The sequence below is a fragment of the Scomber japonicus genome, chromosome 13 (genome assembly GCF_027409825.1).
Source record: "Scomber japonicus isolate fScoJap1 chromosome 13, fScoJap1.pri, whole genome shotgun sequence".
In the NCBI taxonomy this organism is placed as follows: domain Eukaryota; kingdom Metazoa; phylum Chordata; class Actinopteri; order Scombriformes; family Scombridae; genus Scomber; species Scomber japonicus.
In genome coordinates, this window is record NC_070590.1 from 12,194,271 (window position 1) to 12,221,539 (window position 27,269).

The following is a 27,269-nucleotide window of genomic DNA, read 5'->3' on the forward strand; positions in this document are numbered from 1 at the left end:
TGCGACGGTTAAGATGTGTCAGGGTTAAGGAAGATGGACATCGGAAGCAACAGGTGAAACATAGTAACTGATTAAGTGCTTGGAACAGTTATGTCTTTTTTTGTTTGTTTTAATAGACAGGTTCTTATCTTAATTTAGCTGATTATACCTCAGGGCATGAAATTAGTGCCAGTGGTTTGTACAGATCAGTGTTGCGTGAGATGACATGTAAACAGTGCTGTGTTTATGAAGACAGAGGTTAAAGTTGTTCTACATATTAAAGTCAGGTCAATTTTGTTTGTATAGCCCAATATCACAAAATCTGTGTAGTACAGTAATACAATGTATGCTGTCCTTAGACCCTCTTTTCACGAATTAAGGAAATATTGAGGAAAAACTCCCTAAAAAAGAAAAACCTTTAATAGGGAACAAATGGAAGAAATGTCAGGAAGAGCAACAATGGAGGGGTACCTCTCCCAGGACGGACAGATATGCAAAAGATAGAAGATAGAAAAAAGACAAATTGCAGAAATACAGCATGACAAAATTATAATGGATTTATGATATATTTGAATAATGTGATCAAGAAGACTACTTCGAGGTACTGCCAAAACATACACAAACAGATCGGTAGAGACAGAAAGACAGAGAGAGTGATTTGATGGACGTCAGCGCATCAGCAGACATACCCCCACCAGAAAGGCTCTTAGTTGCCATAGAAACGCCAGGAGAGGAAATTAAAAAAAGGTAGAGAGTATGAAAAAACATGTTTTTTTCGTGGTAACCTCTCAACCCCTGATATGTTGTTGCACATTTTGTGGGATCAAATGTTATGCTTGCACAGTATATTATTGCTGTTTGTTGCACTCAACAGAAACTGAAAAAAACAACAACAAAAACCGTCATAATGTTAAAAAATTGTTCCTCTGAGAAACAGATTAATACCTGTCACAAACCCACATACTCTCTTTCACAGCTTTGTTAGAACTCGTGCTGAGAAAACTGAGTGCAGAATACTTGAGATTTGGAACATCTAGATCATGAAAGTGTTGTCATCGTTGCCTCTCCTATTGTTTATTTTCAATTGAACAGTTCAACTATTTATTAATGAACTCAATCCTTTCTGTCACAGATGTGCTGCTTTTGATTTAACATCCATGTTGTAAGGTGGGATGAAGGAGGCGAGAATAGTTTGGAATGTCTTTGGGGTTTTACACTGTTGTTCGTGCAATGTGATGGATGTTTTTACTGGTATTATATAGACCAAATGATCAATTAGTTGAGGAAAAATCACGTTAATTGATATTTTGATTAATGGTTGTTGTAGTTGTTGCCCTAGGATCTTAGTGATCTTGGATCTCAGTTACCATCTGGTAGCCATTAGGTTGAACATCTGTGGCAGTTTGTCCTCTTTCTGTAGGTTGTTTGTACATTTGTGACTTTCAGACTGTTGCTTTACATGCCTCTTAGTAGGGAGCGCATGACTCCATCAAATTAATTCTGGCAACGATCCTAATCCTAGTGTATCAAATTATGATCTATTCATCTTTACTGTATGGTCTCTTGTTGAGACGCTGTTGGCTGCTGTAAAATCAAAAGTCATACAAATGAAATGTTCAAAACAGGAGTATATGCTTTGTGTCTAAGACAAAATGAAACAACAACCAAGCTCACTTGTTTCCTTCTTTTTTGTTTCTTCTTCCCTTCCTTTCTACTTTTTGCCCTGCCACCGCGGCCCCTTAGCAAGAAAAAACAAGAAGCTAATCAAGATGAAAGTGCAACGGCCCCCTGGATCATCGGAGCCCATCACCAACATGCCTGTGCCAGTCATCCCCAGGTGCATGCCCCAACTTGTTCCCACCATGCTGTCTGTACTCAAGGCCATTGAGCCTGAGATCATCTACTCAGGCTATGACAGCACACTGCCTGACACCTCTTCGCGGCTCATGACCACTCTCAACAGGCTGGGGGGACAGCAAGTCATCTCTGCAGTCAAATGGGCCAAGTCTCTACCAGGTAAAGAAAAGCTTCTTAATATGTGCTGTCTTTGGTTTGGTTTTGATGCACACCACGGCCCAAGCAGTATGTCAGTGGTGATATTTCCAGCTTGTAATTGAGACTAATGTGTAGTTACAGTAAGTAGGCCAAGTCACAGATGGAGCACAAAGACCTGCTTTCAGTCATTTGCTACTTTTAATACATGCAGCTGGTCAAGTAAGTTGCATCATTTTCCTTGTCTGTGTGCTGAAACATTTGCAGACACAATAGCAAACCTTCAGCTTTTGCCCTCCAGTTAACCAAACATCTGCTTGTCAGCATATCTAGAATTATTTTGTAAAAGTAAAGAACGTGTAGCCGCAATTTAACTTGCAAAATAATGTAAAATAGGTGAGGTTTTCAGTAAAGAAAGAGAACTTGCCATATTTAAAAATGTCACAATTTCCTTGTAGTGGTCAGAACAGGTGTTAATACATAGCTCTAGTCAGATAAAAACTTTAATTTGGGGTCTTTAGATGTAGTCTGTGGCCTTTTCGCTGATCATTTGTAATTATACAGTTAATGAGAAGCACAGATGGAGCTATTGTGTCACTGAGGTGGCCATTGTTGAAGTCCTTCATGTCTTCTAACTTAAGACAAGCAGTACAAAAACACATAAAACATTTGATTTTTTTTTTCTCCAAATGATTCCTCTTAGCAGCGAAGCCAAAGAACAACAGATGTTGCAGACATGCAGTGTGACCTCTGTAATGGCTGAATCCGTAATTACAGACTGAAGAGGAGAATAATGGTGGCTTATAAATGTACAATTCACTTTCGAAACCCAGCCTCTCAAAGTACTTTAATTTTGATCAGGTCATGACCAAGGTTAATGTATTTTTGAATGTGCATAACAATGATGTTCTTTCAACCCACTAAATTCATTAATCTCTGTAAAGCTACTGTTCCTATATTGAGCAGACATTTCTCTTTTTGTTATGCATTCAAATTGCTGCATTTATTGGCAGTGACATCTTGACTCATTTTAATGTAATTGCCTTATGGATAAAGGATTATTGTGTGTGTGTGTGTGTGTGTGTGTGTGTGTGTGTGTGTGTGTGTGTGTGTGTGTGTGTGTGTGTGTGTGTGTGTGTGTGTGTGTGTATTAAAAATGTGACTTTTCAGGAGAGGGTGTCAAAAAGAAAGTCATCATCACAGTACCTGCAGGTTTATGGCTCTAGTATTAGACTGAATATAAACTCATATACTGGGCTTCCTGCTACCAAATAGAAATGTGCTACTGTATTAAAATCTACACAAATGCAATAATTTATGTCTTTAAAAAATACAGTATTTGTGCTTTACTTAAAATACTGCATTGCTAGAATTATGTGTAGGTTTTTAGGTAAACTGTATTATTCATGACATGCTAATGCCATCGGTACGTCAGCGATGGGAATAGAAATACATGTACATGGCAATTGAAGCAAGTGGTCCTTCCATGTTTTGAGATGTATTATCTCTCAAGTAGCAAAACATAAAGCTTAAGATTCATTCATAAAGGGATATGCTTGCATTTTACTCTTGTCCCAAGTAACTTATATTCATGTTGTCAACGTGAAAAGATCATATCTGGGTTTGACAGTGACCCAGTTTCCATTTCATAAAAACAAAAATGGAAACACAAAGTTTGAAATCTGAAACACCCATGCTAGTTTTCTTTTCTAATCATGAGAAAGGAAGCACATGACCCGGTAATAGCTCCAAGTATTTGCTCAGAGCTTTTCTCTTCTCACTCTTAAGTGTTGCTGTTGGTCTCAGCCAAGATTTAATATCAGATTTGTCAAAGAAAACCTCCCAACATAACATTAGCTTATTTTCACTGTGATTTCTTTGTGTGTGACAGTGTGATGAGGGACAAATCTGGCTCTGGTCTTGTTGTGTGTGCATTGTCTGCAGCTGGCGGCCTGCCAAGGTGATAGTGAGGAAAGGCTCTTAGTGGGAGAGGCTCTTACATAACGCAGCCATGGTCTAAAACAAATGCGTCGTGAAAGGACTTTTCATGTGCATATCCACTTTTGTAGTTTTGACAGTGTGGAAACGACTGAATTGCAAATTACATGCATTTTGAACATCGACTTAACTAGATCGTGCAATTTTGGCTGGCTGTGTGATTGTGTTTTAATGATGAATGGGCAATGACTTCTTTTGTTAAACGTCGCTGTATCTCTTTGAAATCAGGATATAATGCTGTGCTTTAAAAAATATAGACAAAAAAGGTAGAATTGTATTTCATGAAAATATATCCAATCCAGTCCACTTTATTTATATAGCACAATTTTAACAAACACAAGCTTTCCAATAATAAATAGAATAGAAGAAGAAAAGATGAAGTGCGCAATAGAAAGATAAAAACAATAAAATAAGAATAAAATAAAATAAATAAAATGCACTGCCCGCACAAGATAAAAATATGCATCTATACATAATGAGAAATAATACAAATGAGACAGTGAGGAGGCCTGTCTAATGTGCAGTGGCAATCCATTCAAAATTTTGGAGCTGCAACAGCAAATGCTCTATCCCCTCTGAGCTTAAACCTAGCTTTAGGCACAGTCAGGAGCAGCTGGTCAGCTGACCTGAGAGATCGGCTAAGAGTATATATATAAAATATATAACATCAAATATGAATCATACTGATTATATAATAATTATTACGTTAACCAACAATCTGTAAAGACAATAATTTTTTTAGTTTCATATCAATAGTTGGTCATTACATTTGTGTGAATACTCTTTGAGTGTGTGTTTTTCCTGGCTTGTTTGTCTGTGTAGTCTTTTTAATTCACTTTATTTTACCTTCTTAGGCTTCCGTAACCTGCACCTCGATGACCAGATGACATTGCTACAGTGCTCCTGGCTCTTCCTCATGTCCTTCAGTCTGGGTTGGAGGTCATATGAGCAGTGTAACGGTACCATGCTCTGTTTCGCCCCTGATCTCGTCATCAACAAGTGGGTATCACGGTCGGCTGTTGCATATTTACAGTACACTGCTTTCTTTAGCCAGTTTTGCTTTGCATTGCTCATTTCAGGGTGTCAGTCTCAGTTCATCACATAGCTTACACCCTCACCCATCTGTCTGTTCATTACTCCGCTTGGCTAGAAATGAAGTCAGGTTGACAGCTGGCTAAAAGACATTTAGCAGTTTCTGTGTTAATACTGTATGTTATATCAGGTGAAGTCACTGCTGATGCCATGTTTTTTAGAGAAAGCTGTCTGAACCCTTTTCAGACTTTTAGTGGAGTTATCAGAAACAAAGACTGCAGGACAGTGAAATCCAGCATTATAAATTAGAGAAAAAAATGACAAGAAAAAGCTACCAAAATGTGGTTAAATGAACACAGGCCTAACCTATCCTTCAGCTCTACACCTAGGGAGGAAAAGCTCACTGTTAAATGCTCTATGCTCATATAAATATACGTGTGCAGCTGCAAGTTATTAATCTTTTAAAAAAAATAAAAATAAATAGAGCTGCAATGATATATTGATTAGTTAATTGATAGAAAATTAATTAGCACACATTTTGTTAATAGACTCATCGTTAAAGTCATTTTTAAAGCAAAAATAACTGACTGCTCTTCCTTATCTTAGGCTGCATTATAGTAAATTTAGTATTATTGAAATGCTGCTTGAAAATTGATATTTGATCATATTTTCACAGGCATTTTTCAGTGTTTTCTGATGTTTTATTCACCATCCAACTAATTGATAAATTGAGAACACTACTGTCAGAGTAATCTGTTAAGGAAAATAATCATTAGTTGCTGCCTCACATCTCAATGATAAATACCATGACAAAATTTTGGAGATAAGGATGGTTATTACGCTGAGAGTGAGATAAGGAGATTGATATGAAGCAATTAGATTAGTTTAGACTGGAATCAGGTGGAAACAGCTAGTCTGACTCTGTCCAAACAGCACCTCTAAAAGTTCACTAATTGACATGTGTTGTCTCATTCATTTAATCCAAACACAAACAGTTGTGGTTGTGGTTTTGCAGGAGATTTGATGTACTATTTCAGAGCTGCAGCTAATGATTATTTTCATTAATCTATTTATTATTTTCTTTATTTATATTATGTTTTTCAGAGCTCAAGATGAGATTTCTGAATGATTTGTTATGTCAACAAGTAAACAGTAAACTGAATATCTTGTAGGCTACAAGATATTCAGTTTACTGTCATAAAGAAACCATGGCTCGTGGCTTAAGAAACCAGAAAACATTCACATTTAAGAAGCTGTGGTAACTGTACACAGGTGCTCGGTCTTTGTGGTCACATGCACAGTTGCACTGGTGAGATAAAACAGCATGTTTTGATAAGTCATTTATTGAGACATGTACTTGCCGGATGAAACCCCAAGTTTTGTAAGATACACAACAAAGCAAAATCAGGAAAGCAACAGAATGTATTAAATACAGTACATACTGAACCACATAGTAAATAACCTGCTGCGGTGCTTTGAAGCCACAGGGAGTTGGCTCAGGTACAGCTCAAGTGTGCTAATTATAAAGAAATACTTCAGAATCAGTGGCTGTCAAAGTGATTGTGCTTAGAGGTATCTGTTCTTACTATACCAGTCTTTAAGAGGAGTCTCAGAAACAAGACAAGTCATATGATCATCTCCGCTTAGTTTGTAGTCCCAATCTTAGCTTGCCTTTTTTACACCAGCTTCTGCTATGTTAGTTTCTGTTATGCTCGCTTTTTTAAATAACCACTGACTCTGACATGATTTGGAACATGTTCAAAGAGCAGTGTTCTTTTGCCCTAAGTGTAAATGTTTTCCATTTTGTAGTGAATGGAAAGAGTGCAACAGGCAATGAACTCTGGACATTGACAACCTGCAAACAGCTTACTCTTTTCATTGGAAATACATAGAAAGAGAAGCATGAGCTGTGAAGAGTTGTTCCCAATGGACACGTAAACTCAGAGAGGGGTAAAAATAGATATGAAAGGTGAAGAAGTCATTGCCAGTAGCACTGCAGTCGGTCAGAATGAATAGACAGCTCTAAACCCAAGGCTACGGATCTGGAGAATGCGCTGTATTGATTTTAGCGGTAGAGAGTAATGTGGGTTGTGTGTTAGTGGAAGTGAGGTGTGAAAATCCATCAGGGCTGATTTCACAGTCCGGTTTTCTCCTGCAGGGTTGTAGCACTTCCCTGCTGGGGCTGTTTATTGAGAATTGAATAACAGGATGAATGAAAGAGCCTCAAGTCTAATCTGTATGTCTCTCTTGCCTCTGTTTTCTTCTGTGTCATCCCCTGCTGTCTCCACTTGTTCTACATCTCTCACATCTCTTTTCCCTCATCTATACTTTCTCTTTTTCCTTTCTTTTCCTCTCCTTCTTTTCTTTTGTTTCCCTCTTTTCAGAGAGCGTATGAAGCTGCCCTTCATGAACGAACAGTGCGAGCAGATGCTGAAGATCTGTAATGAGTTTGTCAGACTGGAGGTGTCCTATGAGGAGTACCTGTGCATGAAGGTCCTGTTACTGCTCAGCACAGGTAATACAACGCTTGTCACTTTGAAAAGTTGCAGTAGTTTTTTAGAACTTCAGGAACAGCAATTATTCTGGGATTAAAACAGAATCACTTATCCATTCGACTATGTCGGCTATGTAATACTGCGGAAGCCTTTTCATTTAAGTGTGAGGCAGGGTGGGGAAGTAGTTTGAATGGAAACGAGACAAACTGCAATATAAATGTGAATTACTACTCATATAGTTCAGCTTTATTGACGAGCACAGATGACAGTGTTTGAAAACGTTTTACTACTGTATGTAGCACTGCTTTAATATTTAGGAAAGCCAAATTTGTCACTATACTACTCAAAATAAGGGTAAAATGTACACTTTTTCAATCATTATAAATGTTTTTGTACAAAGCAGACAACAGTTTGTTCCCTCAGCTTGAATAATTGGAGGTTTTGATCTACTATACAGTGCTCAAGGCCACATTAAACTCATTTCTTCATAGCATTGCTTCATGTGTCCTGTCATGTGACTGGTTCAGCTTTGTGAGTAATGCATTGTCTCCAATGTAACCCTGTAGTTTCACTTAAAATTATAATCCTTAAACTTTCAGTCCTGTGTGATTTGGTGACACTAGTGGTCACTGATGGCAATGGCAAGTGATTCTTACAACTACAGGTTCAAAACCACATGTGTATCGACCACTGAGGCCAGCAAACAATAAACACGCCTTGAGCGCCTACTCTCTCATAAATACAACACATAAAAAGAGCAAGTGGCGTATCTGTTTACAACGCCTTGACTTGTTGCCCTTAAAAAATGCCTTGTTTTGTAGACACTTTGTAAGTGCCTGTGAGTGCTAACCTCAGAGAGATTGTCCTTCTGTTTACATTTAGATTGTGGGATGTATCTTTAAACATTTCTAACACTCCTTTTGCATTTAAACTTGAGTGCATTGTTTGATGGTGTCTTTTTATCCCCCTGTTTAATTTGCTGCCATGTTTAAAAGTGCGGCTGCCTAACCCTTGCACATATGTGCTAAGTATCAGATTTTATTGTCAGTCCCTAAGTATTGAAGATAAAATTGCTGTTAACTTTTAAAATATGTAACAGGACTGAGTCATTTTTCTAGCAGTTATTTAAAGGCTTTCACTGAAAGGTGGCTACAACCCTGGAATGCATTGAGCATCACAGATTGATGATCTGCAACACTGTGAAAATGTCACATGGTGGATTTTGCTTTCAGAAGCTTTTTGTAAGAACCTTATCACTCCATTTAGTAAGCTTTCCTGGAAACAGTTTTTCTGTGAAAGTGTGGTCTGCTCATCTTCTGTTGTCACTGTCTCAGTTGAAATGAGCTTCAAATGTCTAGCAGGTAATTAATCCCCCACCCCCGCACCAACAGGAAAACTTGGCTTCCCTGGTTGTGTTTGAAAAGGTCAACAATAGGATCAGCTAAGAGTTAAATCAGTTCAAATGTGTGTTTCTTATCTCAGAGGAAATCTTCTGTGGTTTAGTCTGTGATCATCACAGACTAAAATTGCCTGAATAGAAACACATTCTGAATAAAGCTCAGATAAAACAAATGATTATTTCAGTTTTTATGAGTGAAAATGGGCTTTAGGAGAGATTTTGGTATTCTAAATTTATTCTGAATACATTTGGTTTAGGTCATGACAGGAGCTAATCTAACGAGGCTAGGTAAAAAAAAGTGGTGAATAATAGACTTAAAATAAAGTTATAAAAGCATTTGGCTACCAGTCTAACTCTGTGATTGGCACCAATAAAACTACACAGCTTGACAAAAGTATTACTAAATTAAACTTTCACAATTATGTAAATGTCTCGCTGCCTGCAAGCATTCTTAGTTGCACCTCACTTTGAGTGAGTGGCTGGATAAAGGATGCACTTTAGAGGCTCGTTATGCAGAGGAAATGACATTTCCATACTGAGCAGTGATTGCGTTTTTGTACCTGAGAGCTGTTTCCATCTGTTCCCTTCATAGATGGAAATGCTATCAGGTCAGGACAACTTTGGTTTGAGCTGTTTTAATAATTTCTCATGAGTGCACATGAGTGAAAATGAAAGTCACCTGTGGGGAAGTTTGATTTATGACGGACCTGTTGGGTTCAGAAGTCAGACTTCATTTCCAAGCGTCAATATCTGCACGACAAAATGTAAATAATTGATTTAAAAAGACACACAGGTTATAGTAGCTAGCCAAAGCTCCTTCACAGTAATGTAGTCAGTCATTTTATACAAAATAGTAGAGAAAGGCAATCTTTTTTTACACTTAAAAAATGGTCTCTCTGCCAAACCTGCAAGAGGCCAGACAACACTTGCACTGCGTTATCTCCCATTTATCTAATTATGTAAATCGGACAGTATTTCACCCCAATCCTGCCCTCTGTGGCTTTGCATAATCTCTGGGCCAGTGGCTGTGGCTCAGCCTGGGCTCAATGCCAGGCACCAGACTGACAAGGAGCGTGTGATCTGTTGAGACGGTCATTATGACAACTGCATATTAACATTTTTCAACCATTTGTCATTTGTTAGCAGCAACCAGCACAATAAAAATCCTTAGTGTGGGCAATCTTTAAAATACATTACATGCAAGAGTTGACTTGTATGAGGTGTCTGTCCAAACATTTGCTGCTCCTCTCAGGCTCTCATCCAGGTCACACTGGTTAGGAAGCACTCTGCACAGTGGCTATTGATGTTACCTTTTAGTTTTGCATATTTTCCACTACCTACAGTGTTGTAGTTAGGAGCTACATGCATGCATCTGTGTGTGTTTATCCAGCGTCTCCCAAGGTCCTTGTTGGTGCCCCACACAGTAAGTTTAATGAGGTTTTAATGCCCCTTGTGCTATTTGTTGCAGCAGAGAACAGGATAAAGAACAGACTAAGACAAGTAGCAACATGACTGATGGAGTTTCAGTTTGAGACAAATGCATAACCAGATGTTCACATCACCAGCTGTCCAGATGACAAAGCATAAATGTATATACATGTCTACATGCAAATGACATGAGTAGATTTTACGGTATTGAGTGCACAGTTTTAGTTCTTTATTCTGTGCAAGATAACACAAAAAGACAAACAGTAACCAAATGCAAATGCAGTAACCATAAAAGTCATAATGTCCACTCAGACAGGCAATCTGTGGGATAAACACTCACCAGAGTAGTTTTCCAGGTCTAATCAGTCCTTGACATGAACAAAATGTGGTGCTTCTGTGTTAAATGCCACAATAATATAACAACAAGGTCCTGATAGTTTGTTTGATGTTGGCACTGATGTTCTGAGTGGCTCCATTACAAATAAAAAATCAAGTAATCTCTGTGTCACTCATTAACAACCCCCCTCCCCTTTTTAAAATTAGATTTTCTGCCATCTGCCAACATGAACACTGATATGTCTCCCAATGTCTGTGTTTGTATTTGTGTGTGTGTGTATGTGTGTGTGTGCAGTACCAAATGATGGACTGAAGAGCCAGGCAGTGTTCGATGAGATCAGGATGACGTACATCAAGGAGCTGGGAAAAGCCATCGTCAAGAGAGAAGAGAATGCCAGTCAGAACTGGCAACGCTTCTACCAGCTGACTAAGCTACTGGACTCCATGCAAGAGGTCAGTATTCTGTATTCTGTATGTTATTCTTCTTCTTTGTTCTATAGAGGATTTGCTACATTACAGACAGGAATCGTTTACATTAGTACCATGGCTTTTTTCATACCAGCCAGGCTTTTAGCTTTCACATCTTGTGGTTTGAGTGCGTCACAACTTGTTCCGCTGAGTTCTCTGCACCATGCTGATTAGTATAAAGCCCTGAAGAATACACTCACAAACCCCACTAAATGCATTAAGTTCCAGTCCAATATATATATATATATATATTTTTTTTTACAGGCACTCTATGTCTCCCTCTCTATTAAGCCTCTTTATAGCAGAGGACTTACTGCTTACAGACCCAAGGCTATTTCAAAGATAATCCTACAAATTAAAGAAAATGAATAATATCTAACAGGCTTTCACTAATTTGTCTCTCTGCCCCCCCCACCCAACCAACCACCCTCTTCTAGATGGTCGACGGTCTTCTCCAGATCTGTTTCTACACCTTTATGAATAAAACCCTCAGTGTGGAGTTCCCTGAGATGCTGGCGGAGATCATCACCAACCAGATACCAAAATTGAAAGACGGGAGCGTCCAACCTCTGCTGTTTCATCAGAAATGACTGCCTTAATCTGTAAAGCAATGCCTTAAATCTTGCCCTGCCCATGTACCTCTCTGGGCCCTCAAGCCTGGGCTCGTCCTGCCTCCCCCATCACTCTGATTTGATTCCTCAGTTTTTCCGAGCCCCCTCTAAGAAATCTGCCATGCCCCTTCAGGCCTCTGCCATTCAGCTGCATCACGGAGCACAATACATGTGGCCCCACGCCTCCTAATCCTGTCCCAGGTTCGGCCAAACTACGGTAGGACATCGTACCACCAACCTGTAGCCCTTCCTTTTGGCTAGCCAAGAAGAATTTGGCCTCCATTGGAAATATGTTGGCTCTGGATGTCTCATGGCAGAGTTCATTTTAGGCATTCTTTTTTTATTTTAGCCCCCTCACCCGCTCCTCCGTCCACAGCCCTGTCCTCAGATTTCTAATGCTTTTTTTTTGGTGGCTGTCTGCCTCCAGTGTTTTACTGCTGTTTTCACTGACAAACCAACACCTCGAAACACTATTTCCTCTCTCAACATGACACATGTTGTCTGACTTGCTGAATTTGAAGCATGCTCGAAGTTCAGGACTAACTGTTCCTCTGTTCACCTGCCCAGTTTGTCTCCATTTGCCCTTCCCAGCTCCACTGCGCAGAGAATGTAGTGAGTATTCACTCATCCTGGTTTCCAGAGGACTGTTGACAAAGGGGATAAACAACAACAGAAAAATTAGAATCATCCTCATTACAAGAGAGACATTTTTATTTTTTTTAATTCTGGACCCAAGGACATTAATGACGAACTGTTTTCATCTGTGAACCAGTTATCTTTCCTGACATGATACAAATCAGATTTATATACCTGACCAATGAAAGAAAAAAAAGTTATAGTAGAGAAATATCCTGTTTATTTTATGCAGACATGCATATTTTGCCACACAAGGAAAAGTCATGATAAAAAAAGAAAAGTCACACTTACAGTACACACACGAACATACAATGTATTCGCAGACACACAGCCACTCAGCTAAATGTTTACACAGGATGCATCTGAGAAGGGAAAACCAGTGCCTTTTAGCTTTTAAAGCTCTTCATAGCCATCTTCTCCAAACTGTTGTGTTTTTTCGTTCTCTTTTTTTTTTTTGCGCCAGAATCTAACTTTGAAATCCTTCCACATATTTTGTCTGTTTTAGTTTTTCCAGACTGGCAATTTCAGTTTTCTTTCCAAGCCGCCATGTTGGTATTTTTTTATGTGGGCAGCTCTTCTGTCTGTTCTGATCCCAGACGTGAACGTATGGAAAACAGCCTATGGTACAGATCACAACAGTGTAGAGCAGTGTAGAATGAAATATTAAGATCTTCATTATTAGGTCTTGAAAAGTTTAAGAATCACTCAAAAAGTCAGGAACATGCTGTTTAAGTCACTAAACACATGTCATATATTTATATTTGAAAAATATACAGCATCTCCCTATTAGTATCACATTGTATTGAAAGTTACAGTGCCCAAACAAATACAAACCAAACAGACACAAGTTTAACTGACTCTGTATGAATTCTCTGAACATAAGGACCTTCACCATGTAAAAAAACAAACAAAAAAAACATGATTGATGAAAATATCGGGTTTCTCTCAAAATATCATTTTATATTATATATACACTTTAATCAGCTTAATCTCAAAGCATTTGAACAAACAGAACAAGAACTGGGAAAAAGAAAAGCCTAACTAAAAAAATCATATATATATATATACACACACACATAGGTTTTGTTTATGAAGTGTGAAAATATGTGAGACTATACCCATAAATACCTATAAATCTCAAAAGTACCTTGGGATTAAACCTCTATTCTGGGCACATGATTTCACCTCTAAAGTTGAAATATTTTTGGAAGAATTGTGCAGTTTGGTCCAAATAATTTGTGAATCAAAGCTCAGGCTATGAGTGAATACATTACTTCGATGTGTTCCACTAGTGCCAAATGTCACAGCAAGTTAATGTCCTTTTTTTTCTTCCTTGGAGATGTGAAAGAGTAATTATTCTGTTGTGATTCGACATTATGTGGTTGTTGTAACTTTGCTTCAGGGTGCTCATTTATGAGAAAGATCTGATTTCTGTGTCACACCTACACCAGCTTAAAAGTACTGATTGTTATCATCCAAGTTATATAAGTGTATGATAGCCTTTATTTTAGAGATGCACAAAATATTGTATTTTTGAAATTGCAAACGAGGCTGTAATTTCTACCACTGTCGAACAGGTGGAGTCAACATTTGGTACATTTGTAATGTGAAAACATGTCCGTACCAGCTTATGTGATGGCCAAAGCAAAACGCATCAGCAGTGCAGTTTGTACATTGGCTTCTGCTGGAAGTGCAAAGACAGTGCACCCTCCCCAACACCCCCAACACCCTGCACCACCTCAAATGTAGTCCTACTTTTCACCTGTGTTTCTTGTAACTGGTGTCTCTGCCTTAAATGTTGACCATATAGATTTTCAGCTGTTTACTCTGAATGGTACTCCTCCCCTCTGCATCATATAACTCTGAATGGCAGTTAACAGACCAGGTAGGAGGTTGCCATAGAGACCGGTCATTTGTGTGTTACTCACAGCTAACAGCACAGCAGGCTCTGGACACATACAAGCCACCATTCAATAAGAGCCATCATGTTTTTAATCAGCCATTCTGCCAGAAGGATGGTCACTCGCAGCAGGGTTGTTTCGTGTACAGTGCAGCTTTACCCGCTAACATGGTCCCGTGGCCTTGTGCTGTAAAGAATATGGGTTTTAAGCCGCTCATGTCATTGTCAATTATTCTGGGGAAGATTTGACTAAACTGTCTGTTTGTTTGGGTAACTTTTGCATACAGTATTACAGTTGTTTCCAGGTGGTGGTGCTTCAGAAAACCAGCTTTAACGTGTAGATGTAACATTATCCCTGCTCATTTCTAAATGGCCATAGGTGTATATAGCAGAGCTGACATATCCTGTGCAATGTAAACAGTGTCTATTATTAAAAAAAATATTTTTGACATGGACATAAACAACCTCTATACTCCTATACATTTTTCTCTTTTACCTTTCAGCTACACGTTCGAATAAAGGCCTTGCGAAAGGGAGACAGAGAGCCATAGAAATAAGATTTCAAATCAGGAAATAGAACCTTGACAAATATCAATGCTTTTCAAGATTGATTTATTGTAAAAAAAAATATATATAATAAAAAATAAAATAATATAAATAATATTTTCTGCGATTTTGAATACATCAACTTGATCCTCTTTGATATGAATAATTGTACTCAATCCTTTTTGTACATTGAATGAGTCGAGAAAGTAAATATTTTTCTGTTTGTTGGTTTGTGTTTGATAAAAGGTAGACGTGTTGAATACATTAGAAAGTGTTAAACATATTTGTCTTGTGAAGTAAATGTAAATTCTACAAGTCGTTGGGGAAAGTCTACATGAACGCTCACTGTGTTTTAAAGTTATAAGGAAACGAGGGCGGGAGGAATGGAAGGTGACACGGAATGGACAAGGTTTTGCGTTATATCAGTGACCAAAGCAGGGGAGAAAAGAAAAAAAAAACAAAAAGAAGTATTCAAGCAGTTACATTTTAAGCAGCACTTATTATCCAACTTCTAGTACTTCTTATTTTATTTGAAAGGTATATTTTGTAAAGGCTTTGGATCCCATGTATATTGCTGTGAGGATTTACTGGTCACTTTAAAATAGAAAACAAAACAAACAAAGAAAAAAAAAAGAAAAAAAAGTTGAATCTCCTTGTGAAAGTAAATCTACCAGAGCCTGATGGAATTGCACTACCCTCATACTGGTTGATAAAAGTCTATTTTGTATAAAATACATGCAAATATTATCTTTAAAGATTAAGGGCAGATCATGTTTCACTGGTATATATGGCTATGGCTTTCATTGAAGTCTGTTTTGTTCGTATTTCAGTTATGTAAATGTAATCCAATGTAAAAACAAAAAATATAAAATGTTTGTTTGAAACAATAGTTTGTATTACTTCTGTATTACACCTCTTCTGTAGTCAGTGTCAATATTTTCACCTATTTGATTAAATGTTGAATTAATTTATCTGTGTGGTTCTTTGACATTGGATTTGACATTGTGTTGGTAACAACTTGGATGATGTTTTTTTTTTGTCATTGCTGGTTTTAAGTGGAAATTTGGAAGAACTGATTTCTCTTTAGTTCAAACATCTTACATAATAAAGTTTCCTGTTTTTCAACGCTCAGCTCTAGTGGTTTTATTCTTTCTCTCAGATGCCAATTACTAGAAATTACCTGGAAATGTTATAAACGTAGACGTAGAAGATAAAAACCACTGACATAGACTGTATAAAGATAAGGACATAGTCACTGTGGTTTGTGGACTGCCATTTTAAAGCCCTGAGTTGACCACTGCCGTCTTGGGCTTTTGTAGGTAGAAGTGACCATATTTGGACAAGAGGGTTGAGCTGATTCAAGTGCTAGTTGCTAGCTTGGTTAGAATAGTGCTTTTATATTCTATGGTTATATGTGATAATTCTAATAATAAATTTTGCTTGCAAATAACAGGCCATAAAAACAAACCATACTTACCAGAAAAAGAGTCCTTTCAGTTCAAATAAAGGTTTAAATAGCATAGAAACAAACAAGGACTACTTGACTGTAGGACCATGAAGTTTGATAACATTCCCAGAAGTTCTACTTCCAAACAAAGTTGTGGCTCACACCAAAAACAGGCAGCAAAATTAGTTAAATTAACTTGTGCATCCTCATAACAGATTGTTGATTGGTGACAGTGATTACTCACAGGTCATGCAACATAGTTAAAGTGATAGCTTTATCCAGAGAGAGTCCAGCAGTCAGCAGTGTCAGTACAGTATACAATTTATTCAGTGGTGTGAACTTGTGTGTTAAAGTTTGAAGTTTCACTCCACATGAAAGACCCACACAAATTTACCTTGCAGCCACGAGTTAATCCATTGATCACAGTGGTTCCCTTGTTGATTCAATTGCTGTGACATCTTAAACAATACAGTCACATTTCAATACAAAAGAAAACTGGCAAGGTGTCTGACTACAATTGGGGTATAAACAAAAACCAAAAAGACCAGCTGCAGCTGTTCAACATGTATCTTTAATTCTGCACAATCTTGTCAATTCACCAAAACATCTGAAATAATATTTAAGGCTGTAGATAGACTTAAATGATACAAAAATCTGGGCAACAGAGATGGAATAAAGGAATTAAGTTAGTATGCTAAAAATACAAATATAAAATTTCATACTTAAAAAAATTATACCTTATCAAATGCTGTGTATTTATTTACAATGTCAATAAAACACCTCAAAAAGAATACAGTTCAGGACTGTGCCTTTAAGAAAGTCTCATAAATAAAAAGTTTAGATATGAACAAAGTAGTCTCATTTCACATTTAAGTTTATTTTTCTCACCCATTTGATTTTCCTGTTAAAATTCTAAAATGTTCAATATTCTGTCCTCAAAGACAGAATAAAGATCAACAAAAAACTTTTTTTTTTCTCCCCAGAAAAGCTGATAACAGACATTCACAAAGTGGTTCAAGGAAAAAAGTTCAGCTTTGACTCATGGACAAATGAGGACATTGATTGGAGCCCCAAAGCAAACCAGCTTTCATACACATCAATAATGTATATATTTCTTCAAATATCAGAGCCTCTTTGAAAAACCACATCTGCATTTAATCTACTTATGAGTGACAGCTTGGCTGTCACTCATAAGTATATCCTCCTTCAGATAGTTACATTACTGGCATCATCTTGTGTTGGCCAATGACACAACACAGATGACTGTGTGTCATATGCTGGGTTTGAAATGACCTCAGTTGCTCTCTGACTCTGTTCATGTTAAAAATTAAAGCATCTGGAGTAATGCAACTGAATGAATCAAAAGACGTTTGGATCAGATTTGAACAGAAAGAGATGCAGTCTCTACAGTAAATAACCATAGAGATCAACCATATGTATTTCTGAAGAAAGGTTATAAAGAGCATTGATGGTTTGTGATTTTAAAAAAGCCTGGTTGATGAGAAATCCCTAAATGGACTGGAATAGTGCAAACAGGGCTCCATATACAAAACTGAATCCAAGTATTTCCACCAGTAACAATGTCAACAATCAAAAAAAGTCTAAACTGGGGAAGCAGAGTGAGGCATCACAGCTGGGGTTAACCAGCAATAATCGTATTACGCCTACATTTCGTTTTAAACTGCTGCTCTGCTTGTGGAATTTGTTTGAAATTGTTCACATTTTTTGTAAGGGCTCTGCAGGGAGAGGTATTATAGATAAGGAGAAGCCCAATGCTGACCTTTTGGGTAACTGTTTTTGAGGTGACCTCATCCTGTGCTGATCTGCCCTGGGGCTCCTGTTGCTAAACTGGAGCTCTGAAACATTAGCCAGGTTGAGTCTTGTCCCGGGGAATTACCAGACTGCCAGAGCAAGTGCTCACAAACACATTTACAGTTGTATGAATCAAACCAAATCCAGCTCCGTCATGGGGTTAGCAATCCTTCAAACAGCGCGCAGTGAGGAGCTGAACTAGCAAGTCCAAAGTCAAAAGGCCACTTGCTTTTCGTTATGTTCCCTGTCATCATCTCTATCATCTTTGCAGAAGATCTCTCTATTTTGATATGATAAAAAAAAGAGAGAGAGAGAAGATGCTCCAAGCAGTGGCAGTACAGTTAAAAAAAAAAGCAAACAAGCGCTGCAAAATCTCAAGCCTCATAGCTCAGAAATATCAACCAATTTTTACAAGTTTATATCCCTCAACTCTGGTCTCTCTGACACAAACACACACACACACACACACACACACACACACACACACACACATTCCAGGTTTATTACCACATCATCTTCACCAGGACTTGGAAAGCCATCCACACTAATTCAATAAAAGCCGGAACCACATTGAGTTTCCTTTTTTTTTCTTCTTTTTTTCCAGTGCAACTCAGGGGTCTCACCCCAGTCCAATTCACTCTGCTCCTGCATCATATCCATTCAATATGGTTCTGCTTGGTCCAGTTTCAATTCCCAGTCTAATTATCAACAATTATCCAGTCCAGTATTGTATACGATCTTAACACGTCTGTTCTGTCAAATCTAATCCAGTTTGTTCTACTCCAGTCCAGTAGATCTTGTTCAGCTCTTTGTCTTTTTCTAGGCCCTGGACTATAAAAACTCCACATAGTTTTCTGGTATCAGTCCTGTTCGACCATCCAAAGTCCCTTCCAGCCAGCCAGGCTCCCTGGAGGAATGAACTAGAGAGAGAGAGAGAGACAGAAAAAATGATTGTATTTAAACACAAGATAGAAGCAGAAATAACATACATAAATATGAGGCACTTAAACTTATGTAAACAAGCACATGTGCTGGTGAGAATAGCTCAGTATACATATTCCTCATTATCCAAGTGTTTCATTTCAGGATATTTTGAGCAGACATATCTGGCAGCAACAGCACACACCAATAGCTGCTAACAAGTAAGCATGAAATAGAGCATGGATGAGGGACATCGTACTCTAGACAGGCAAAGATCTGATGGGCTTTTCAATACGGCATTACGTGTTTAGTTAACTGAAATGGTGTTTTGTTAAAATGTGTAAAATCAAGCCAATAATATTACCTTCTAAATTAATACTTGTAATAACAGTGATTTTTGTCCCCTCTACACTCTTTTTATTTTACAGTTGGATGTTGTTTTATTTGTAATCAAAAAGGTTTAATACACTTTGACAATTTAAGCTTATTTAAAACTTTTTTTTTGTCATTTTGGGCCAGTAAGAGGAACATTAACATAATTATTATCAACTCATAAAGTTGTTATGGTGAACTGGTCAGATAACAATTTCCTATGTACACATCCAGCAGACACTGAGCAATATTACAATCAATTTGGAGATGTGTGTGTATTCACCTTTTAGCTCAGTTGTAGAGCTTATAGAGAGTTTATAATTTTGTGTGGGTTCATAACTACCGGCTCTTTGACATTGCCCAGTCATTTGACCAATAGGTAATACACAAAATATCGATTAGAGCATCTTTAATGTTAAAATGGTAACAATAACCTGTTAATGAATGTTAACGAGAGCAGAAATGATTCATTCAGTGGCAACAATCGCATTATTTAAGAACACAAATGAATGTTCATGCGCAGGAATTATTAAATTGATTGCAGATTTACATCCTGACACCTGTTGGGTTGTATGTGTATTTTCTTCAGTTGGTTGCAGTGAAAAGTCCATAAAGTCTATATTTCTAATCGAAAATATTCGCTCAAACTTATTACCATGTTTATACCAAATAAAGGTATCAATTATTTCCCTGTTCCTGGGAAATGCAGCAATTTTCCTTCATTTTCTGTTAAGAGATTGGATGCAAACATCAGGTAGACGATGCAAGTTAAAGTAAATATATGCAAGTTGAAACTAAATCCAATGAAAAAGGCTGATGTAGATTTGACGGTGTACATATGCCAACAGCTTATCATTTGCATCTCTGAACTACAATGACATTTTAATTTTGAAGAAGCAGTGTATTGTGTGTTGCTGTGGCATGCAGTATATTAGTTAAAGGACAAAAAAAACAGACAGTTAAAAGGAAATATGTTGCAAACGTAAATTGGGCGTTCACAACTGTCATTTCAGGAATTCTGACTCACAAAGGCTGCAGATAATGCCACAACAGAGATATATCACAGAAAAAACACACACCAGACAGAACACACTGTCTTTCATCTTCTGAGATCTGCCAGAAAAAATATGTTATTGTGCAATGTTCAATTAATTTTTCGTAACAGCTAACATAAACACATTTGTAAATTGCACTGTGACAGTATTCTAACGTCAGCTAAAGAAGCATTAAAGCATTATGATGCTAAAGTTTGACCAAACTGGGGTGTTGAGATACCACTGAGGAGATTATATGTCTCCAAGGTCACATTTTCACCCAAACGGCTCTGATGACATAGCTCTGCATAACACAACCCTCTTCATGCAGCCAACTCTATTTTTATTATAATTATTTATTTATTTTTTGCAATCACATTTTTATTATTATTTGAACTGAAGAAATGTAGACATGCAAGACACTATATTTACAAGGACTGGTCAGTAAAGTGTAACAATGATATGACAGATCTAAAGTCACTCTAATAAATGCAAATGTACTGTATAAACATGCCAAGACATACATACATATGCATAAAGCTTACCCACAGCCTACCCTAAAAGAAAAGTTTACATATACTCATACATACTTATTTACTGTAAAGAATATAGGGTGATAACCAACAATATAAAATGGTACTGATGTAAGCAGCTTACTTCAACCCTTCAACCAATCCATACCAATCCTGAGTCTGTATGTGTGTGTTCCCCTGCGCGGATTTACAGCATGCTATGATAAGTATTCAGTCCGACTGTTATTCTGTCTGATAAGTGGCACACGCCCTGCTGAAGTAGTTTTATTATACTAGAATTTGTGCAAATCTGGTCTTTATTAGGAGAGTTAGACCAAAGGAAGCTATGAGGTGATAAATATGATTTACAGTTTTGGGAGCTTGAGCTTGGAGAGGCTGAAATTAGGCTACAGAGGGCCCTGAGACTGTCTGTGATGGAGAGCAGAGGCCGAAAGAAAATGAAAGAAAGACAAAAAAAGGAAGGAAACAACTGAAACATAGAAATAATATCTTGGGTACTTTTCTGCGCCATCATTCGTGTGCTTGTGTGTGGTTTCTTTGATATACTGCTTGTTTTTTTCCTAAAACAAAGCAAATGACTCTACAGATTTGAAAGATATGAAGTGCTTGGCTGCATGCACAAGCAATGCATTGCACTTGACCGCCTCTGTTACAGTCTAGTCTGCTTGACAGCCTCTAATGTTCTCACAGAACAGTGCAAAAGAGAGTGAGTGCAAATCCAAGCTTATTTTAAGGGCAGGTGCCGGATAAAAACACTTGAACAGAAATATATATTTAAAAATAATATATATGTAGCATATGAGAGTCTCATCTATCTCTTTCCTCTAATATGACCGCTGCACCTTAATAGAGGAAAATGTTCAGGAAAGAACGAAGGGGAACAATTAAATTTCATTATAAAAGTATTAGTCATGGAAAAATGACTAATACTTTCAGTTATAAGTTTTTGGGCAAAATCCATTGAATGCTAGGAGGCATTTTTAAAGATATGTTCAACCCAAAAGAAATCCAGCACCAACGTCCAGCAAAATGCTAAAGATGACTTTTCATTTTGAGAGTAATTGTTTGTTTCTATACAAACAGAAACCCACATCTTTCCTTTTTCTTTTCTGCTGGCAAGTCCAGAGCCTGACTCACCATTCTCGAAGATGGTCCCAGCAATGAAGGACAGCTCAGAGTCATGCTCTGCCTTGCAGGCATACAGCGCTCGAGCCTTCCTGCCTGCAATACTGGAGACAACAAGAGAGTGAGAGTGAGACAGTAGTGTTATGGGCTGATTCATGAGGAAAAAGACAGCTTTTGAAACAATGCACAATTTAGACACCTCGAGTTACACAAGCCACAGACAGGTCATTATTTTATATGAACTGTTTTATAAGCGCCAAGTGGCTATATTCACACATGATAAAGGATGCTTTCTAGCACAAGCAAAGCTCTAAGGATGTAATCATTTTGGATTGTTATGGATTTCAAATTCTAGTTCTTGTTTTTTAGTAGACAAACATTGACCATTTATTTCAAACTGCAGTTTCTTTTCCCTTCCATGTCATTATTTTATTATAGTAAACAGAATCAGGGTCAGCTGCAGACTCTGCTAACTGTCATGCAGAGGGTAGCAGTTGAAGGAAAGGCTGGGATTTTGATAGTGCAAAGCAGTGGTGAGGATGACTAGATGTTTTCAGCTTTTGCAGAAGCACTAGGATATTTGAAGCTTGAAAGTTGAAGTACTGCAATTAACAATTAAGTGGGAGGCAGTGTACGTCTACAGAAACTCATATAAAAGAAACATCTTTCCAACCTGTGCAAATAGAGTGGAGAGTACATTCTTGATCCTCTGAAGAGCAAGCTAGCTTTTAAAATCAGTCTTTTAATAGGAAAGGGCAGAAGTCACGGTCAACAAAATGCTTGAGTAATTTCTCAAGGACGCTGCAGTCGATAAATACGCTTGCAGCAGTAAGCATTTAGATTAAAGAGCTGTGTCCCATATTACCCTGATGTTCTTTATTAATTCAAACTAAACTGGTAACAGTTGAAACATCTGGCATAATACATTTGCTGAATACTTGACCAATGCTTGAATCAAATTTCCAGGCACTCCAGCACAATCCGTGTATCATTCGTTCTTTCTATTTTCCATTGGAAATCAAAAATCAAAAAAGGAAAAAGTGACAAATTATTTATTTTTTTGTTTTTAAATCTAACGCAAAAAAAGAAAAAATGTCTGGTTTTTCATTTTTCAATTTTACGCACAAATAAAAAATACGAAATGGAAAAACGGACGACGGGACTGAATTTCATTTTAATATTTAAATGGTTGGATTTCAGCACCCCCAGAAGTGGAGCTTATTGTATAAAAGCAGTTTTTTCCCTTCATTGCATCATCAGCACACAGTCACACGCCTTTACAGTTGACAGCAGTTTCTCAATATTACGTCTTCTACTGTGTCACTGTTCATTAAATGATTACACAAGCAATGTGGACCCACCTGACAGGGGAGGAGTCACTGGAGGTGGAAGATGTCGGTTGTGGACTTGACGGTGCTGAAAACATCGGCCAAGAGGGAGAACGTGGTGAGGTGGGGCTGGGAGACGTTGCACTGATGGACACATACAACAACATCAGTTTTAGATACACAACAAATAATAATTACGCATACATATACCATATACCTGCCAATGTCCATATATATATGTATATATAGATATGGACATTGGCAGCCATGGTAAATTTCTATTTTATTTTATTTTTTATTTTATTTGCACACACATAAGACTACATTAAATCCACATGCTTTTACGACATCAAGAAATAATGAGACACCATGAATTCAATGTAATAATTTGACTTTCTTAAATTAAAGGTGACTTTTTCTTACCTGGTTGGTATACTTCCACGATTCCTTGGGTTTAGCCTGGAAACACAAAACATTTTTTTTATTAAACCAAGGTGAAGTAATCCACCATCCTAATATGTTTTTGCACTTTGCAGTGCTACTTTAACTGACTTATTATAATATATACATTATGCCTTGACAGAGAGATTATGTTACTGAGCAGTTTTCTCTTCTCACTGAAGTGTACTAGTGTTAGTTTTCCAGCACAGAGAAGAACTCCCAGCTTGATGGCAAAAATGGGGGAAAAAAGTTAAAATAAAGCCCACATCATTTTGCTGCAACAAGAGATGGACTCCTTAATAGCTCTCATTGGGTGATTTGACTTGCTTAATGTGTTCCAGCTCTGGCAAAAATAACAATCTTAAATTAAAGCTAATAGCCATGATCAAGAAAACAGTACACCCTGGTGAGCATCCAACGACGAAGCAAATGAAGGATTTAGTTGACTTCACCATGGATACACTTGGTCCCAGCATGGTTCTGGTACCTGGTCAATATATTAACTAATGTCTACATTTTACAGACAGAAAGGGTCAAAATCAATACTTAAACATAATGCATCCATCTACTGTAATAATACATAGTTGTTGTGGGCCTCTTTCAAAGTTTAGGGTTGAGTGTGTATCTAAAGAAATTAAATCTAATTTCCAAATGGTCAGTCGACATGGTGCTGTAAAATATGATTCATCATTACATCCAACCATGCTGTGTGCCTTCATCAATCTAATCTGGTGCTGCAAGATGCTGGTGAACTGACGCTCAGTTTCTCGCTTAGAAATGACACGTAGGCCGCTATCCATCACAGGCTGCCCTTCAGGGTGAAGGATTGTCAAGAATGAGAGAAGGTGAAAGAAGATTCAAGTGAAAGAAAAAGTGAGAGATAATAAATGGAGAAAGCAAAGAAAATGTATTCATAGTCAATCAAATTACTGCAGGCAAGACCAGGTTTTGTAACAAGCTTTGAGATAATTTTCCTTGACAAGTATTTCTTTGTGATTAACACGTACGTACACTAATACACAGCCATTGCAGAATAATCTGTCATAAACAAGGCCAGCAGAGGAAACAGGACGCCCACCACTTTACATTCATGTTGCAGTGCTGACAAAACTCAGCCAGGGTTTTGTGCATTATATATGACTGAGATTTTTTGCTGATTCTGCCTCTTCTGCCCCACATGAACCGAAACAATACTGAGTAAACCTTAAAAGGCCATATTATACAAGCAGGATGTCACTTAAAATTCAATATAGTAAATTACGTGCAGCCACGTTTCTGATATTACTAGCCTCTAATATGAGTGATTTACACAAATAATAGAAATCTTGTCTGCAGGCCTTCCTGTTCATATACTGAATGGCAAAGACAAATTGTCTCTTTTGTCTAAATGCTTCTAAACTGCCTCTTGAGCCTTTTCTTCTGAATCTTTCACCAAGGGGGTTAAAGATGTGTAATCAATAAAGATCCCACTGTCAGCGACTGTCTATTCAATTTGAAATACACTTGAAGCACATTTAGACTGCCACTATAATCACTGACAGGTTGTTGCAAGAATTGAGCTAAATGGTACTATTGAAGCTAATAGTGCTGAGGTTCTATTCAAAGACGGGTTTATGCAAGTGAAGGTATGGCATAAAAACACACCCATGTAACCACACCTCACTGTGCCATAAAGTGTGCTATAAGCACACTTTATGGCACAAATTACTGACAGAAAGTTACATGTGTCAACATTTCCAGCATGGTCAAACTTATTCAAATCAGCTTTTGAATAATGTGAAATACTTTTTTTAAATTGTGCATGTTTCCAGCAGCTATGAGAATAGCTAAAAAGAAGTGGGACTTTGATTGCCTCTTTTAATTATGCATTATTTTGCCTTAATTCTGCTCCACATGGATTGAGTTTCAACTTGTTTCAATCTTTTAATCATCTTAAAATTCAATTTTTAAAAGGGTCCAAAGATACCAACATGTCAAATTTTGAGTACATCTTGATGGAGGAGATGTTTAGAATATTTCTGTTTGATGTAAGGATGCTTATAAAAATGTGACAAATCAAAGGAGAAACCGTTACAGGTCTGAATGCTTGACCCCTACAGTACGGGGATCCCATGGCTTTGTTATGCTATGGGGAACATTTTGGTTTGGGTCCACCTGTCCAATTAGAGGGAAGGGTCACTATAAATCAATACAAAATAGTTTTAAGTGATCAATCACCTTTATACTATAATGAAACTAGTATATGAAACTTTTCTGTCCTAATAGGAGTGGATGACAATGCCCCCATCCACAGGGCCCAGGTGGTCACTGAATGGTTTGATGAGTATAAAAATGAATGAATCAGGTACTGTGGCCTTCACAGTCACCAGATCTCAACCCAGTTGAACACATATTGGAGATTTTAGACCGATGTCCCATCTACAATTGCCATTCACTGTTTTTACAGCGTATAGGTGAGTGAGGGCATTAGTGCTTTTTTCTCTTAACTAACAATGTGCACATACTGTAACATCAACTCATTCATAGCAGGGCTAACTTTTTTTAAATAGACTTCTCCTTTTTTGATGATGTGAAGTGTGGTTGCTATAGTGACACTCCTATACCCTAAGGCGAGATTTGGGATAATCATGGTCTTTCTCTCTTCAAAAACAAATGCATGATTCACTTCAATAACCACAATTAATACTGCCACTCCTTCAATACCACAAAGACAGCTCCAGATAATATTGGCTTTAACTCTAAAGTGGAGTCACATGTTGCCAAGTTATGTCAAGCCAATTTTATTTATATAGCTCCAAATAACTACAGAAGTAATCTCAGAGCACTTATCATCTTATAGAGATGGTCTAGACGGTACTCTCTGAGTTACAGAGACTCAGCATTCCCTCCATGAGCACGCACTTGGCGACAGCGGCAAGAAAAAACTACCGTAAAACGTGAAGAAACTTTGAGCAGAACTGAGTTCTAGGCAGGCAGCCATGCACAGCAACAACAATAATAATAATAACAACAATAGTAATAATACAATTATGACTAATAATAACAATAGTAATTGAAATATTGCGTGTCAAGAAGGACTACAAGGGCAACACGCAGCCCACAACCACAGATCCAGATTCTACAGCTCCGGAGGCAGAAATACCAAGAAGATGAGAAAGCAAAAAAACTACAAAGCACAGCAGTCTAGGCCTATAGCAGCATAACTCGGGGCTGGTCAAAGGCAAGCCTCAGCCGCCCCTAACTATAAGTTCAATCAAAAAGGAAAGCTTTAAGCCTACTCTTACATGTAGAGAGGATGTCTGCCTGCTAGACCGAGGCTAGAAGGTGGTTCCACGGGAGAGGAGTCTCATAACTGAAGGCCCTGGCACCCATTCTACTTTCAGAGACTCTCGGAACCACAAGTAAACTTGCATACTGGGAGTACAATGTTATAATG

General features: G+C 37.7%; 2 protein-coding genes across 2 annotated transcripts in view; one reads left to right on the forward strand and one right to left on the reverse strand.

Moving 5' to 3' along the window:
- LOC128371619 (glucocorticoid receptor-like) overlaps positions 1-15,951 on the forward strand; it is a 71,289-nt gene extending 55,338 nt beyond the window's left edge. The window contains exons 6-10 of the mRNA XM_053331976.1: positions 1,723-1,995; positions 4,824-4,968; positions 7,386-7,516; positions 10,955-11,112; positions 11,565-15,951. Coding sequence (XP_053187951.1) covers positions 1,723-1,995; positions 4,824-4,968; positions 7,386-7,516; positions 10,955-11,112; positions 11,565-11,717 — 860 coding nt within the window. The 3' untranslated portion in view covers positions 11,718-15,951. The remainder of the gene's footprint in view (positions 1-1,722; positions 1,996-4,823; positions 4,969-7,385; positions 7,517-10,954; positions 11,113-11,564) is intronic.
- A 2,666-nt stretch (positions 15,952-18,617) lies between these two features.
- Positions 18,618-27,269, reverse strand: part of LOC128370991 (rho GTPase-activating protein 26-like) — a 95,820-nt gene continuing 87,168 nt past the window's right edge. The window contains exons 21-24 of the mRNA XM_053331181.1: positions 23,816-23,851; positions 23,426-23,536; positions 22,077-22,168; positions 18,618-18,999 (exon numbers count right to left, since the gene is read on the reverse strand). Of these exons, the coding sequence (XP_053187156.1) occupies positions 18,911-18,999; positions 22,077-22,168; positions 23,426-23,536; positions 23,816-23,851 (328 nt within the window). The 3' untranslated portion in view covers positions 18,618-18,910. The remainder of the gene's footprint in view (positions 19,000-22,076; positions 22,169-23,425; positions 23,537-23,815; positions 23,852-27,269) is intronic.